This window comes from Giraffa tippelskirchi, chromosome 6 (assembly GCF_054371585.1).
Source record: "Giraffa tippelskirchi isolate mGirTip1 chromosome 6, T2T-mGirTip1v1.2.pri, whole genome shotgun sequence".
In the NCBI taxonomy this organism is placed as follows: domain Eukaryota; kingdom Metazoa; phylum Chordata; class Mammalia; order Artiodactyla; family Giraffidae; genus Giraffa; species Giraffa tippelskirchi.
Genome location: NC_137280.1, coordinates 157,562,609 through 157,581,194, shown reverse-complemented (window position 1 = coordinate 157,581,194; position 18,586 = coordinate 157,562,609). Strand labels below are relative to the sequence as shown.

The following is an 18,586-nucleotide window of genomic DNA, read 5'->3' as shown; positions in this document are numbered from 1 at the left end:
GTCTGATCCACTACAGCTTTCTGTATCCTGGCAAAACCATTACATCTGAGAAGTATGTTCAGCAATTTGATGAGCTGCACCAAAAACTGCAATGCCTACAGCTGGCACTGGTCAACAGAAAGGGTCCAATTCTTCTCCACAAGAATGGCCTACCGCACGTTGCACAACCAACACTTCAAAGTTGAACAAATTGGGGTATGAAGTTTTGCCTCATCCGCCATATTCACCTGACCTCTCACCAAATGACTACCACGTCTTCAAGCATCTCTGACAACTTTTTGCAGGGAAAACGCTTCCACAACCAGTAGGATGCAGAAAATGCTTTCCAAGAGTTCGCTGAATCCTGAAGTATGGTTTTTATGCTACAGGAATAAACAAACTTATTTCTCATTGGCAAAAATGTGTTGATTGTAATGGCTCCTACTTTGATTAATAAAGATGTACTTGAGCCTAGCTCTAACGATATAAAATTCATGGTCCAAAACCGCAATTACATTTGCACCAACCTAGTAGTTAAATATTTCTTACTCATTTAGCACATATAAAAACTAATTGTTACTAGTTTCTTATCTTTATGTGTCACTGATGACGCTTTTCAGTGTTGTACCCGTAACTCCACCTTTTCCGTAATCCCGTGGGGTTCACTGCATGATTTTATGACACTGAGCTATAGAAGGCATGTATCTTAACTGCTACATCCCCACAACCCCCTACAGTAAAAGAATTAGGATGTCAGGAAGAATATAAATATACAAGTGCCTTTATAATGATCTTCCCCAAAGAAGTCAATCTTTAATATTACCATCATAGTCCAATGGATCCAATTTTAGTTTTTAGTTTCTTGTTTGAACAGCTATTGCTGGCAAGAATTAATATTTTATGACTTTTTCTTAAGAGACTCATGGATCCAGCTGATCCTTTTATATCTAAGATATGTTATAGAATTTTCATGAATCCTATTTTTTCCTACATCTTGAAACACTCTGCTATTTTATCATCCTAGGAACCATTTCATCATGACTCAACAATTATACTCAAGTATGCTGAAGAGAATGCCAAACCATGGCACATGGACCAAATCCAGCCCACTGCCTGCTTTTGGACGTAGAGTTTTATCGGAACACAGCCATGGTCATTCCTTTACATACTGTGTGTTGTTGCTTCACTACAAAGGCAGTTTAAATAACTGAGGCAGAGACTGAATGGCCCACAAAATCGAAAATATTTATTATCTGGTCCTTTACAGAAAAGTCTGCCAACCTTTGGCCTAGAGGCTGATGCAACAGTGAAATAAATCAACTCTATTGCATCACCTTTGGCACTTTTACTGTGTTGCCAACTATTGCAGCATCTTTAAAAAATAGGCCATCTTTGTTATCTGTTTATTAGTTTTCACTGAGTGCAGATAAAAATTCAGAATTCTTCATTTTCTGCCCATGTTAGCAAAAAGAAAAAACTGACAAAGATGTTTCACAATTATAAAAGGAATCAGATGATGAATGCAAAGCAACATCAATACTCTGTGATCTACTGTGATGATAAAATTGATTTTGATTAAGGCAAGTCTCAGACTATAATTCTTGATATGGTAATATCCTTGATGAATTTTCTCAAACTCAAGAATGTGCTGAGTAAATGCTATATTGCTAGGGAAATAAAGGAAATATGGTGCACTCATCTAGTTAGTGATTCAACAGGAAGGACATCATGCAATAATTTGTGACAAGAAATCTAGATGAACCTGTTTGCTAACAGAAAATGAAGATTCTTAAAACTTTTATGATTTGCATCAAGATTTACTCAATATGGCTTATAAATGGACAAAGGTATTTTGCATTTAAAGGTTACTGGAAGGAAACATATAATGTAGAAATTTAAAAATTAACCATATTGATCATTCTAATTGATGTTTATAAATCTAAACATAAAAATATATTACACTTATAGAGTAAAGAAGACTGTACTATTCAACAAAATTATGAAACAAAGTTTTCCAAAGTATTACAGCTGATGTTGCAAGAACAAGAAAGAATCAAACTAGAACACAGCTGAAATATATTTAAAATCTAGAATCAGTGCTGCATTTTGACAGTAAAAATGTGAGAAGAACCAGAGGAATTATAAGCAAGAACTATTATAAAAGATGTATCTGAAATTAGGGTTTACAAGATGGATATGATTCAGGTCCTTACGTGACAGTGGATAACAGTTAGCTGCCTTCTATTTCAGGAACAAGCCTTTATAACCAAGGAAATACAGAACTTTTACTGCATTTATTATTAAATTGCTAATCAAGTTTTTTTGTACTAAACCTTCATTCTTACTCCTACAAATTATTCAGAAAATGACCAAGACAATAAAAAATATTACAAGATACACTGCACCCAGATGATAAATAGTGATGACTATGTCCTTAGTTGTATAGATTTGTACTTATCAGTCTTTATTACAGTAGTGATAATATTTACTCTTCAGTACAGAATGGGGCATATTTGTAGTCTACCTGGTGACTCGGTCAGTCAAGACCGCCTGCAATGCAGGAGACCCAGCTTCGATCCCTGAGTCAGGAAGATCCCCTGAAGAAGGAAATGGCAACCCGCTCAAGTATTCTTGCCTGGAGAATTCCACGGACAGAGAAGCCTGGCAGGCTAGTCCTTGGGGTCACAAAGAGTCGGACACGACTGAGCGACTTTCACTCACTCATTTAAGACATTACAACACTGATATTTGGATTTAAATACCTGGTTTCAGGATTATATAAATCTTTCCTGTTTAACATAAAGGCTGGTCAACTGATCTACAACACCTACATTAGAAGACACTACAGGCAGGGACACAACTTCACATTCCACGTTTCAGTAAGTTACTAGAGGACGGGAGGGAAGGCGTCCTAGTCGACTCTTTCTCAAAGTTCTGGAGAAGGAAGTCTTATACATTCCTCCCAAAGGGAAGCAGATTATCTGATTGGTGAGCGTCTTAACAACCACTGAAGCAAGTTTTTGCACAGAGGTTAGGTGTGCAGGCTCCTACTTCAGTTGTAAATCCTGCCTTTCTCAGATAATGGCTAATAAAACTCATTTGATAAATGAATTCAATAAAAGTTCTTTGAGTGCCAGTGTTGTAGTTCTTGAGATACATTGGTGAATAAATCAAAGATCCTTACCCTCAAGGAACTCACATTCCAATGATGGAAAGAGATAATAAACATAATGAGTAAGCAAATTGAATTGTATGTTAATAGGTGGTAATCGCTCTACAGGGTAGGGCAAGCAGCAGCAATAAATAATATGTACAAGTAGGTCTCAATTGTGAAGCTAATATTTAAGCAAAATTTGAAAGAAGTAAAAGAATGAGGCAAGTGGATATTTGAAGGAAAGTCATTTTGGGCAGAGTGAACAGCTGGAGCAAAAATCCTAATGCAGCAAAGATCCTGACATATTTTTTTAAAATAGCAGAGAAGCCAGTGTGAGTGGAGATGAGTGAGAGAGAAGGATGCTAGGAAGACTTCAGAGGACCACGGGACACTGCACTGGGGTCCTGCAGGCTATTGCAGGGACTCTGGCTTTTACTCTGGATGAAATGTAGACCACCTCTTAACATTAAACAGGCATTAAATGGTCTGACTCACATTTTAAATGGATCCCTCTGACTGCGGTACAGTTTTAAAGGGGGGTTGGGGCCAGAAGCGGGTAGAAACAAAGAGATGACATTCTCTAATAGTTAGAATCCTGCTGGGAAAGATAGGTAAGTGTTGCATTTCTCAAACTTCTAATGGAACATACTTTTACTCCAGGCCCAAAATATTTCTGGTGATGGTTAAATTCTATATATATTTTGAAGGCAGAGACAGCATGATGATCCTGACAGTTTGGATACAGAGTGTAAGAGACAAAAAGAAGAGTCAAGGATGACTTGATGCTTTAAATAATTTACTTACCTTCTCTGGTCCCAGTTTTCCTATCTGTAAAATGGGCATAATTACAGAATCAACCTCATCAAATTGTTTAAAAAGTCAAATAAATTAATACCTGTAAGACACGGTGTCTAAAATAGTGTTCAAAAGGCTCCTCCTTTCTTCTAGTATCTGTCTCAAGAAGTGTTAGTTCCAAGTAAAAGACCACTGTGCTTTCTCTTTCAGCATCTTACCCTGAGTAGGGATATGCAGGGTACCTTAGGGGGAATGAGCTGATTCTGTTAGCTCATCACTTTTACAATAATAAAAAGACATTACTAGCCTTTGGGTTCTCTAACAGTTAGAATCCTTCTGGGAAGGACAGGTAAGTGTTATGATTCTCAAATTTTTCTGTAAACTACTTTTACTTCAGGCCCAAAATAACTGACTTCAAATAGCATTTAATGGTTTCTATGAAGTAATCAAATTGCTCTATAATCAGCATCAGTTATTTCTGAAGTACTGAAAGCATTATAGGCACTTTTGCAAATGATAATACTTGGAGGTTTGTTCAGTTATGAAACAGTAACACAAGAATAAGGCACAATGTATATTTGAAGTAAGTTTTAAAACTATCTTATAATTTTAGTATTAAATTTTACTAAATGTCAAATGCTACTTATTTTTCAAACTATAAAAAATTTAGTTAGAAAATTCTAATAAGACAAATTTAGGACGGGAAAAATGCGTGCATGACTTGTGAGCAAATAAATTTTTTCACTCAAACAGCCAATCTGAATTAGAATGCAGAATACAGCAACGAAAGTGAGTGGCAGGATCCATCAATTGTAGGTAGAGGCACCTCTGATCCAATAAAAAGATTCTAAGCAGTGGTTTCTAGAAAGCACATCCCATACTACGTAGAAGAAAGTCAGGCAGAGTCTGCCAGAAATGCCAACAAAGGGGTTGCGTGTGCGTGTGTGTTAGTCACTCAGTCGTATCTGACTCTTTGCGACTCCATGGACTGTAGCCTCTGCCCATGGGACGCTCCAGAAGGATGCTGGAGTGGGTTGCCATGCCCTCCTCCAGGGATCTTTCCAACCCAGGGATAGAACCTGGGTCTCCTACATTGCAGGCAGATTCTTTATCATCTGAGGCACCAAAGAAGCCCCAACAAAAGTGGTACATGACTGCTAACTACAGATATTAGGAAGCTGTCAACAAGGAAGTGCAACTTGAGATGTAAACTTGCAGGATTCAGAAAGGCAAAGAGGAAGAAACTGACATGGAGATCACAACAAAGCACTGGAAACACAATACAAAACTGCCCTCATGAACCTTCCATCTATCAGGAAAGCATGAGGAAATGAAGCAAGATTATATTAAAATGTGACAAGATGATTCTTAAATTTATATTAAGCATCAGAATAATGTTTCTCTCTTAATCAGCGATTAATACTTGGCTCTAACCATCATAAACTAATTTGTTAGGACGAAATAATGAGACGCTCAAGACACTACAAATCACCGTGCAAGTTTAGCAGGGACCCAAAACCCCTCACCACCCTTCTTTACATCCCGGGAAATTCACCACCCCCATTTTCCACATAGGAAAATTCTTAATCACTCTTTTGAAGTACCTTTTACTTACCCTGCTACAACCCTTTACCCACCACACTTTAGGAAGTATGGGCAAGATACAGAAGCTAATCAATCACCTAGGCATTAAGCAACTAGCATTCAGCAGGAGCTCTCGTTCAAGGCCATTCCTTCTTATGTTCTGGATTTCAGTCACTCTTGCCTTCTCTAGGATCTTGCACATGGGGTGCTGCCACTACCGCATCCCTCACCCACCACTCACCGTTCTGAAGTACACACATGCTCAAAACTCTCTCACCATAAAACTACGGGCAAATAAAACAAAGAAGTTAAAAGTTTAAACCCCTTTTTGACCTACATCATCTTCTAGCTACTGTTTTTTCTTTTCTTTACTTCCTAAGCTCACCTAGATAAACCTGGCTGTGATTTATCCTTGATGTCTCCACTTTTGCCTCCAACAAACTCACTCCTTGACCCAGTGCAACTTGGCTTCTGTCCCCACCACTCCTTCTACTCTCAAAAAGCCACCAAGGGCTTCCTAACTATTTAGAACCAACATAAAAACCTAAGAGAGTCTCTTACAAATATTCACTTTCTGAAAGAAGCTGAATAATCAGCAGTTTTAAATTTTATCCAATTTCAAATGCATGGATGTGTGCATAACCATATCACCAAAAAAGCATTTTAAATTAAAAAGCTGATTACTGCAAAAAGAAAAACAACACTGACCTGCATGGGTACAGGTTCCTTAAGATAATACCCTTCAACAATTTGTTCTTTTCGATAGTGATCTATGATGTCCCCAATGCTGTTAAAATAAAAATTACTAACACTGACATAATTTGTCTCATAAAAATTGCAAATCTTAAAAATACACACAAACCTTGTTAGCAAGGATTATCTGTTTGCAAGTTTTTTTCCAAAGTATATAGCTAGAATATATTAATAGAATATATGATCATTACAGTCATATTACTTTAGAAAATCAAGAATGTTCCTAATATTGATTTACAGGTCAGCAATACTTGACTCAGAGATTTCAATTTTACACACACACACTCCAAGCATGACTGTATGTGAGGAAAGGATTTAAAATCTACTTTTTTTAAAAAACAAAAATATCTGAGAGATTGAGCAAGAAATGACAGACAAATCACATTTATTTAGCAAGTAGTGAGTTCAGGTTAAACTTAAGAATTTTTATCATCCAAATGATAAATTATCATTGATAATTTATCAAAAGTTATCATATTTACATATTCTGCTTTTATAATAATAAGATGGAGTCATAAGACAAATAGCAGGTGAAAGCAGAAACAAAAAAGAGAGGGAGGAAGGAAGAAAGGAGTGGAGAGGGAAGGAGGAAGGAAGGAAGACCAGGAGCTAATCTTATATGTAGGATTACAGCTACAGCAGGAAAGGCTTATTGATGAATTTGATAAAAATGCTATAAAATATTAATATTTGGAAAATATTACAAATAAAAAACTGAAAATAAACTGATATTATATAATGTATTTTAACACAAACTTTAACATGAGTTTTTCTAAGTATAAAAATGTTTCTCTATACTGTTTGCCATTTTACTGTCCTAAATAGGTAAAACCTAGAATTTTTAACTTTCCTGTAATACACTAGAGGAAAGGATGCTTTAGTGACAGCTAGGCAACATTTCTCAAAACATCTTAATTTATCACTTGATTTTTTCATGTTTTTCCTACTGATCCAATAACTGTTTTATGCACACATAGGTGTATAATTTATATATAACTGGATCTATATTCATCACTTTTTTTCATAGTTCTTCCTACTGAAAGAATAGTTGAAATATATTTATCTTTTATCTTTGGAGATACATATGTGTATACATACACACACACACGTATTTATCACTGATGATAAAATATCTTTGCTATACTATAAAATTATTTCAAATTAAATATAAATTATGTTAAAAAGTAAAACAGAAGACTTGAAAAAATTAATAAAATAAGTACAAATGAATATGAACTAAATACCAGAGACAGACAGCATTTAACATGATAGGGTGAGGGGAATGAGACAAGCAAAGAATTTTAAAGGTGAAAAGTAGGAACCAACAATTACAAATAAATACCAGCTTGGGAACAACCTAATATTGTTGGGTAACATTATTAGTAAGTCTTAGGTCATTCTTTAACTTTTTTTCCTATTAAAATGTCTCACTGATAAAAGACTAATATATTTTCTTTTCTTATATTAGATGTTCTGTTGTCCTACAGATAATGTATGAAGTTACTAACAAATTTGCTGCAAATAACCTGTGCATTAATAATCAAAGATTATATACATTATTTTAGAATAAATAAATTATTAATTTATATTCATGTTTGACAGTGTCTAAAAAATCCTTGGACATGATGACTAAATTACATTAAATGTCTTATAATTTCAAATATTACAGAGTCAGAAACTTTTATATAATTTTGATTCTGGTAAACTATTATTTATGATATTTCAACTATTTTCACCAAAAGTAAAAGATAACTATAAATTTCTCCCAACTTACCTGTTATAATACCGGCCTCCCATCATAAACTGATTGTTTGGTGTTGGACATATTTTAAACCGCTGAATATTTTCACTGGTCCGAAAATAAAGTGAATAGTCCCCAGGAGTATTATCTGACGGCCTCACAAGAAAACTGCAGACTTGACCGACTGTAAAAATTAATCTGTTAGTTTTATTCCCTAATTATCAAATTAAAAAACAAAAAGAGTTAAGTAGTATAATTACAAATTACATTCAAAATCATATACAAATTTTCACCAGCTACTTGTTTTATAATAAAAAATCTTAAGGCAATTATTTTTTGTATTTTCTGTTTATGAGTCACAACCACCCTTGATGTTACTTGTCTTTACTACATAAAAATACAGGGCAGAAGTTTGCAGCAATGACTTCTGGTTAATAATATATTCATCTGTCATAACTTGGAAAGAATACTGTAACCACAGGTAGGGGGTACTGGCTAAAACCGCTACACTGTTTGCAAACCCCATAATAAGAAAAGTCAAAAAACAGTTAAATTGAATTTTACTTTAGCATACTCTGTACTTAATACTTCTGATTAAACATTAAAAAGTCATAATTGTAATAAAATAGTAGCAAAAACTTATAAAGGTAGATGAAAACAACTGAAATATTTGTGTATGTAATCAAAATTAATACACATGCACTATATTTCATTTAAAAGCCACGATCTTAAAAATCATAAGCAGCAAATTATCATATATCAGGTATTTTCATATTAATTTCAGAGAAGTCTTTTTGACATCTGCAATTAGCAATGACTCATACCACTAAGATGCTTTGCTACCTTTTCTCTGTTTAAGTCTTAATGACATAGGAAAGATCAGAACTTGATTGCTTTTGGGAAAGCACAATGAAAACTTAAAATATCAGATGTTTTTCTGTAAGTTACTAATAGTTTCAATCATCAAGCCAAGTCACTTACTACCAAGTAGTTTTATGTTCAATACAAAGAATAGGAACTATTGCAAAATTGTGCATGCAAGTACTTATGTGTACTTTTCAGGGCAGGAGATCACCAGACTCTTAAAAGAGCCCATGACCCAAAGAAAAACTAATTTAAGAAAATTAAGTTTAGTTCTTTTTTAAAGAATTTACATGCCTAAAACAACAGTGAGTGCCTCAGGTATTTGGTGCAAATTCAAAAATATAAGCTACATTCAAAATTCAGTAAATTCATTAAAATAAATATTTTGGTGCCACTTTGAAAGCAGATGTCATTTTGGTTTAGCATTCATCTGTTACTACCATATGGCATTATCATGTTCTTTATTTCTAACCTATATCCTCACAATATAATTGAGTACTTAATAAAACTGCCTCAAATGTTTCAGAAGAACAAGGTATTAATTAAATTAAATGTAATGTCTCATGGCTTGAATAGTAATTCAGACAACAGTTTTAAATAATCAGTGGTTTATTCACTGTATACAGAAACTACTGAACTCTGGTCTTTTTTTTTTAAAGAACTAAGACTTATAAATTACAGGTTATTACTTAAACTTGCCTGAAGTCCTTCTAAAGTATGGCTTACTGAAGACATATTTGGTAATTAAATTCAGTCTTAAGTTTTAGTTAGGATGAATGATGGAATACTTTTTCTTTTAAATAATAAACCCACAATACATTCAATTTTTATTTTGCCTATCTCTGTAACAACAGTTTTATGAAATGCTAAAACCACTATATTTTCATTAAGGCCCGAATGTATAATTCTACAAGTGTATAAAGATAAATTCAAGAACATTTGCTGCACGTAAACAACAAGAAAATGAAAACATAATACTGCTCTATAGGAGACTGATGATAAATTATGGTGTTTACACAATGGAAAGTTTATGGTCATTAAAAAGAATGAAATTTTAAATATGCAGATATGGAATAATCTCCCAAAATATGTATTAAAATGAAAAAAGTGTGTTGCATGTTCCTGTGAGAATGTGTGGGGAGGTATGTATAAAGGTGTACATCGCGGTAAGGAAGGAAGGCACACACAGACAGAAAACTTCTGAAATACAGGAAAAAACTCATCTGGCACTGCTTCTAAGGAAGACTGTAGGGGCCTGGTCCAGAAAGAAAACACACTGTGCACTGACTTTTATACTACATGTATGTTTTCAACTAAAAAATACCAACTTCTCTGTGCAGGGTGAGAAATTACAGTATGCATAAAAATCAAATGAATGCTAAAGGCAAAACAAATGATAAGTGTTTTATTCTTTTTAAATAACATTAGAAAAGTAAAGTGAATATACAAGTACCTGTCATTAGTAAATTATAAGCTTCTTGTTTGGAAATTTTCCCATGGAACCATCTTAAAAAGAGAATAAAATATGTAAATCAAAAAATCTTTTTTGCTGTTAACTAAATCAAAACTAAATAACTAACACAATATAGTTAAGTTTAATTCAGCTGACATAATGAAATAAATGTACTGCAATTGATCAAATCACCTCATTCCTTTGACATTTATTACTACACTTTGTAAACATCTCTAAGTTCAACAAAATATAGAAAAACTATAGGCCGTCTAGTATGAACTACAATTTCCATATTAATTACCAATACAACAAACAGCATTTATTTTAATTCTGATAATGACAAATTATTATGATAGCTAGTATTCTTTTTTTTCATTAGGAGTGGGGAGTGGTACAGGTAGAGCCCACCAAAACTGCCCAAAAAAAGATTAGTCAATTAATTTTCTCATACTTCTCTCAAAGTGAATTTCCCTGAAAGTTCTCCCTTTTCAATCAATGTGGTGGACTGCTACTTTACAGAAAGCCAGAAAATAAGATTGAGTGATGAGAAGAGTAGATATCTGTTTGAGCTAATGGCTTATCATATCAGATTGCTAGAATATTTTATATTGATACTTAAGACTTTAGAAAATGTTATAAAAGGCATTATAGCCAAAATCTACTGCATATAATAACTAAAGTATTTAAATAATTTACCTCAAAATAAAATGATACATCTGGGTTTAAAAAATTAATTACTAGTAATTAAAGTAGTTCAAATCTCTCATGTACCTGAAGGACTATTATCTTGCCAATTAACACATGTATGTTAATACCAAGCTGACAATATATTCTCAGGTCTACAATTATTTTTAATCATGACTGAAAAGAACAAGTTGGAAAGTAAAATACTATAAAATTAAGACATATAAATGCCCTAAAATCCAATGTTACAAGTTTAGAAGCTGTTCACCACTGTTTTAAATTATCCACATTATTACTAGTCAGAGTATAAAATAAAACTGGATTTTTATCTCTTCACATGAATAAAATGTTAAACTTTTAAATTCTCTTTTTAATTTTATTCTAACAATTAACTCACTAATTCAGATTCCCTGAAGCTCCCAATGCTAATTATGAATAATGTAAAACAAGTATACAACATCTGGAGTTGTCCAGGTTGCCCTAAAAGGTAATAAAGTTCCATATTGCATTCAAGTACGGCTGAAATGACCATTTATGACAATGCCAGAACAAGATTTCTGTATTCTAGGGGAGAGCTGATTAGATGACCTCGGAGGCCTATTCTATATTTCTATAACTAGAATAAAAGAGAAAAGGGGAATACAAAGGCAGGGGTGGGGTGGGGTGGGGTGCAGAGAGGTGGTGGGCAACAAATGGCGTTTATACAACAAATCGGCAATACTGCTTTCTGAGACAATTAGATCAGATCCTCACTCAGGGATTTACTACCTATATGTAAAATGAATCTATTTCAAGCACATGGTTTTTACCAGTAATAGGAAAATGGGTCTGTGACCTTAGGGAAGACCTCATTTTAGTTAAGAAAAAGGAACATAAATATTGTATGACTATAAAAAGAATGTAGAAAGTATAATAAAGCCCTGGGATAGGTACATGCGAAGGGCATTTTGGGAATAACAGAGCACCAGTTCTGTAGGGTGTATAAGGGAGAAGATAACAGAAGACTTGCTGGCAAGAGTGATAAATGAGTTAAGTCTCTAAGTAAGAATAGGCATTAACCAACACAACAGGGGGATTCTGGCCTAGGAAGTAGCTTGAGCAAAGGAGAAAAAACAGTGATACACATTTGAAGATCTACAAGCTGAAGAGGACGATATAAAACTAAAAATGACAAGAGATAGGACTTGTAAGGAAACAAGGGCTGGATCAGAAGAACTTTTCAGACTCTGCTAAGGTAGAAAATCAGACCAGAATTTTAAGTGACAAAGTAATACAGTCAGATACATGTGTTAGGTGTTCTAGCTGTTGGAAGAAAGGATTTGAGGAAACTGAAGTGTCAAGCAAAACCAACTGGGAGATGATCATTACATCAAAGGAATACAGCTAGTTATACCATTTGTTTAGTCTCAAAGAGCACTCCAAGATGTTCATGAGGATGCTCTACTGCCAGTCAACATCTTAAGAAGTTACAGGGAGCTGACAAATACATAAAATAAACCAACAATGCAAATTTATCTTATGCTAAATACCAAATGAGTAGAAAATTATGAAGTTCAGAAAATGGAAAAATCAAAATGATATTATTAAAAAATTATAAATTATAAAAAAAACTTCCCAATGCAAGTGGGAGTTACAGTTTACACTTAGAAAACTGGACATAGCCTTAGATATTTACTGGTATTTGACCTCTTTTTTTCCCCTTTTTAAAAAGAATCCATGTATTATTTTAATAGAGATAAAAATCTACATTTCTCACTTCTCTTGGAAATCAGGAGGCTTTCGTTAACACTAGACCCCTAAACTTTGACACATCAATTAGTGCATGCACCTCCCTGCAGGCAAACATTTGCTAGTTTTGACTTCCTGTGTGTATGTGTGTGCTCAGTCGCTTCAATCATGTCCGACTCTTAGCGACCCTATGGACTATGGCCCACTGGGCTCCTCTGTTCATGGGATTCTCCAGGCAAGAATACTGGAGTGGGTTGCCATTTCCTCCTCCAGGGGATCTTCCTGACCCAGGGATTAAACCCACGTCTCCTGCATTGCAGGCAGATTCTTCACCCAGAGCCACCTGGGAAGCCATTGACTTCCTAGCCTTCCCTACTACAAAGAATGAATGTTAGTTTCCATTTATCACATTTGCAGTATATAAAAAATTACAGTAGGGAAATACCGTAATAGAAATTACAGTAGGGAAATAGTTCCATGTACCTTAATTGCTATTAAAGAGGGAAAATAAGAAAGATTAAGATTATTGTAATTTGAGAAAAATGGGAATACATACACTTGACTCAGTTCATCTGCTTTCATTATCTGTATGCATCCTCCAACAATAATTAGAATTTGTAACTCCTCACATAGGTAGTGAGAAGACCTCAAACTAGTACAATCAACAAAGTACAATCTCACTGATGGAGCCTACCTTAGCAGCTACATAGAACAATAAGGAAAATGAACTCAGAAAATATCTCATGCTTCACTTAAAGAAGAGTGGACACTAAATTAGATAACTGAAAGCATGGTATTTGGCTTAATGTTTTCATGTTCTAAAGGTTAGAACAGAATAAACAAACACTTGAGAAGCAAGTCTTCAGTGCTACCCATAATTGCCAACAGGAAGGTAAGAAAAAGTATTCCACTGAAAACATATTAGAAGATTAACAGTTACAATAATATGAGTAAAACAGAATTGGGATTAAGAGGTAAGGTCTTTAAAAGAAAACATATATACAAATAAATATCAAATGGGATGAGCAGGGTACTTAGATCTTCAAGGACACTAATAAATTAGAGCACAGCTGAAACCCCATGTGGAATGACGCCCTGTAAGAGCAACTAATAACGGAAGAATGTGGCAAGCAGTAAGTGTAGGAATACCTGGCCTTTGAATCAGCCCTTATAAGATACTTAAAATCAGCCTTAAAAAAATTATAAAAACAAAGTCCTTGCAGAATCTTATTAATATGGTAAAGAATTGTAATTCTGGGGAAAGTTCTCTGACTTTAAAAAAACAAAGACTGAACCATAAAGTACATAAAAGATATGGCAACAAAATGAAATACTATGAAGTAATCAACAAGAAAACAAAGTGTGAGGAATTACGATATTCATAATGTTATTAATGAACTGTTTACTGTTAATCAAAAAGTTGTTAGTTTGATGATCTAAGAGCTGTATGTAGGTATAAGCCACCTTCATTATCACTAGGTCCTTAAGAAAATAGAAATCAATTCTTGAGTCAAATAAAAATAAATTTTTAAATCAGCTAAAAAAATATCACTTTTCTTCTAAAACATTTTTAGATCAAAGTTTCCCAGTTAGTAATTGTACAGTATATTTTTTCCTTTTAATAATTAACACAAACTTACATTTTGCCTTCATGTGGATCTTCTTCCCGGCCCTAAAGGGGAAGACATTAAGACAGTATTTTATGTAACTATTAATATATTTTTGATAAAATTAATAAAATTGTATCTTCAAATATATCTACACCGTGACCTTCATATTTATTTATGTATATACAGGAAAAGGTGTTTCTGTTTATGAAAAGTCTTTTCCAAACTCTTCCCCTTAGTCCTCTCTCTCTGTGATTATTCTAATCCAGGCGCTTTTCCTTCCTTTTCTTAAACTATTAACAGTAGCCCAACTAGTATAACCTCCTCTGTGCCCCACACCACTCCAATATGGATTCATCAGTTTCAACTTCAACTCCGCCCTGCATTAAGAAACACCAAACGAAACAAAAATAAACAAATTTTAAAAACAAGACCTTTAACACTCTCTACTGCCTACAATTCCTCACTTTACAACCAGAATCCTTTATCATATGACTCAAGTCTACGTTTCCTGTCTCATTTCTCTTTAGGTATCTATATACCATAACAATAACCATAACCATGGGATACAGAGGCACATAAACTGCCTCTTTGCTAATCTACATTCTCCCACCACCGTAGTTTATTCTTTTTTACTTAGAAGGCCCTTCCTACTCACTACTTTCCTAGCTATTAGTTAAAACCTAAACTGTGTAGGCAGGATCTCTCACAGTGCCTACTCTATAACACGGCGTCCCTAAAACATAAATATGAACTTTTACTCTGAATAGAAAAGACATCTTTCTTTTATCATTTCTTGAACTTTACCTTACTCTATTAGATACTGCTATTATTTAAGATATACTGGGTGATATTAATTTCATTATCATGGCTATAAACATCTTAAGACCTTAGTCATTCTTTGTTAACACCAACTACCACCAAACCACTAGCACAAAGCTGGGCATATAATTTTCACTGAATATCTGTTGAATTGTAGTCCTAACACCCAGCCAGTATACTGTGGCATCAAGTTTCCATTGAATAATAAAGGCAAGAATAGAAAAAGGGACTAAGTATATGTAGATTTATTAATACCTCTCAATTTGGTCCTCACTCAAATATCTAACCAAAGTAAAATCAAACACTTGCTAAATGCCTTCTATACTACAAAACACTAAAAAAAAAAATGACATAAAAACAAAATGCATTATTTTACCCACAGGGAGTTAATCTCTATATGAGATTTTTACAGAATAAATTTACTTTACAATGTAATAGGATACAAAGTTAACAAGGTACTATGGAAACACAGAGGAAACAATTTAGTCTCAGAAAGCATAAAATCTGTCTGAAAGAAAAGGCAACATCTGAGCTGAACTGAGAGACAATCCGATTTCACAAATCAGTCTAGCAGGGTAGGAGTGTCAAGGAAGACAGAAAAGAACAGGCATAGAGACAGCCATTCATTCAGCAAACACTGACTGCCTGCCTCTACTGCAAGGCGTTATTCTGGACAATGGTGACATATCACTGAATCAGAGACAAAAATCCTCAGTGAGCTTATATTCTAGAATTAAGACATAACAGAAAAAAATGTGTTTGGAAAATGGTAATTAAAATTGGAATGGTATAGTGGAAAATCTCTCAAATCTAACCACCAACCACACATCTGAACTCTAGATAATCACCAAATGGTTCTTCAACCTTCAAGGATTAACTATGTCCCAATAAAGACCATTATGAAAAATCATTTTAAATATTGGAGAAAAACTGTAATTTTAATTTGGGATTATTCCACTACTAATTCAAAGTATGACCACATTCATTTTAAACAGCCACATCACACTGTTAACTCATATTGGGCTGTTAACTTCTTTCTTTCCTTTTATGTTTGGTCATGTCTCCTTATCTCAAACTGGATTTTTTTTTCTGTATTCATCGGATAATTTTCACTTATCCTTATTAAAATTTGTCTTGTTAAATTTGACCCAGAGTCCCAAGAGCTTGAAAGAAAAGTTTAACTATACTTTCAATTCCTTTAAATAATCAGCATAATGAGGGTAGGTGTGTTACAGCAGGAAGAAAATTCAACATACTACGAAGAAACTTTTTAGTAAAACTAACCTAGATAGTAAGATTCTTCAGTTTGAACACCCTTCGCCCATAGAGAATAAATACCTCTTCTGCTGTAGAATACAGAATTCTAATCTAGGCCTTAGTTCTAATCCCAACTCTTCTACCTAAGTAACGATGTGACTATGAGTATGGAACATATCATACCATTTCCTCAACTCTTCCCACTTTTCCTCAGTATGTTTTACTTCTACATATCAAGATCTGGCTGCCAGAATAGGCAGACAAGAGAATTAATAGCAAAGAAAAATATTCTCCACTGCCGTCCTCCTGGAACAATAATCAGAGCACAGGTTTCAGCATATTACCAGGTTCAAGGCATAATTTAAAAATAGTCACTCTGAAGGTTATGGAAAGAATAACAGAAAACCATTCCATCCTGCTGGACAAATCCAAATGAGTGAATTCCAAAACTATAATACAAAGTTTAATATGTTTCAGTGATACTGAATACTGTATTTGAAGTGCAAATGCCGGTTGAATGCTATCTAAAAATGCATACGTACAATTATTTATACTGTGTCTAAGACTGCTGACAATGTCCTTTGTGATGACACTGAAAACAAGCCAAATATTCAAAATATAAAACCATGTGATAATATATGTGTACTGTAACGAAATTTCTCCAAGGTTACTAGAATATTATACATATATTTGGGAGATAAAGAATTTGAAAGCAAACATGTGCAACCATTTGAGATTCCACGGTCAGTCTGACATAACATCATTTATGAGGAACACCAAGAAGACTTTTAAAAATGGATACAAACAAGCACAAACGTTAATACACTTTTAATTCTTAGAAACTCATGAAAACTTTCTGAAAATTGGCAGCTACAGAATGATGTGGTTAACTTGGATGTGCTCTTTACAAATAAATAGCATTTACCAACTGTAAATGCATTTTAATGAAAAATTACTTGCACTTATGAATTAAGGTTTTTTATAAAAGAAATATATCTATAGCTGATTTCCCTGATTATGGACAAGTTTCAAATTTAAGAAGTACTTAAAATTCTAAGAAGGAGAAGAAAAAATAAAACTTACCACCTCTTCTACTAAGTCTTCAACAATAAGACCTTGTTCATCTGTTCTTAGATTTGTAACCCACATCCATCCATCTTCTAATTCGTTATGAACAATGAACATATCTCCTTTTAAGAAACTGAAAATAGTAATTATGAAGTTATCAAAATTAAATGAAATTTTGAAACATGGAAATTTATGTGATCATATACCACATCACAGAGATAATACTATAAAAATGCAAGGGGTTAAAGTCAAATACCGTAGATTTTTGTTCTGTTTCTGTCATCATTTACATGTAAAACTTTGAAGATACTTATAAATCTGAATCTTAATTTCATCATATGTAAAATGGGTTTAATAATGGTAACTGTACTATCTATATCACTGTATCATCATTAGACTCAAACTGGAATTTATGTGGACAGTAATTATACATATATTACAGCTTTGAGGGTGTAACTACAAGAAAACTTAACTTTAAAATTTAAGTTTCAATGTTATTACTCTTTCAGAAGTAGTTTAAACTAAAATTATAAACATAAACATTAACTCATTCCACATACACAGGTTACTTTATAAAAAGTTTATTTTAAATAAGCATAATTAGCCTTATCACACAGATGCTTATGAAACCAACATTTCTCTCATAAAAAAAAAGGGGGGGGGTTATTTAATTAACTCAGCTATCCATGGTGAAACAAGTACAGCACACTTTCTCCAAAACTGGAACCAAGGGGTATGAAAATGCATGCATGTTTTTTGTGTTATCAATATCCAAGTGGAGGGATATATATACACATATATATATACATATACACACACACAATATAGTTTATTTTCATTGGCATCTAGATGTTTTCAATCTTTACCCAATCACAGAAGTAAAAAATTGTTAATGTATTTCATCAATATAAAACCCATTAGTAATTCCTTGAACTTTTCCTTTTAGGCTTGAACAAATGCTTTTGAGTGATTAAGATTTTAAGATTGACTGGATGCTGCCACTGACCCTTTATCTATATCTTTATCTGCCATATATATGTATTTATTTAATCAATTTTCCTTTCAGTCTTAATATTCAAACCAAATATGCAAACTTA

The 18,586-nt window shown here is 33.6% G+C and overlaps 1 protein-coding gene across 33 annotated transcripts in view; it reads right to left on the bottom strand.

Annotated features, from left to right (window-relative positions):
* Positions 1-18,586, bottom strand: part of RASA1 (RAS p21 protein activator 1) — a 112,266-nt gene that overhangs the window by 29,828 nt on the left and 63,852 nt on the right. For 20 of the 33 annotated variants that reach the window (XR_014057575.1, XR_014057571.1, XR_014057572.1 and 17 more), the window contains exons 5-9: positions 17,505-17,622; positions 14,376-14,407; positions 10,324-10,376; positions 8,040-8,190; positions 6,221-6,299 (exon numbers count right to left, since the gene is read on the bottom strand). Coding sequence is in view for 18 of the 33 variants with exons in the window: in XM_081503936.1 (XP_081360062.1) it covers positions 6,221-6,299; positions 8,040-8,190; positions 10,324-10,376; positions 14,376-14,407; positions 17,505-17,622 (433 nt within the window). In the remaining 15 variants the exon portion in view is untranslated. The remainder of the gene's footprint in view (positions 1-6,220; positions 6,300-8,039; positions 8,191-10,323; positions 10,377-14,375; positions 14,408-17,504; positions 17,623-18,586) is intronic. The other 13 variants (XR_014057581.1, XR_014057580.1, XR_014057578.1 and 10 more) reach the window with 1 other exon arrangement.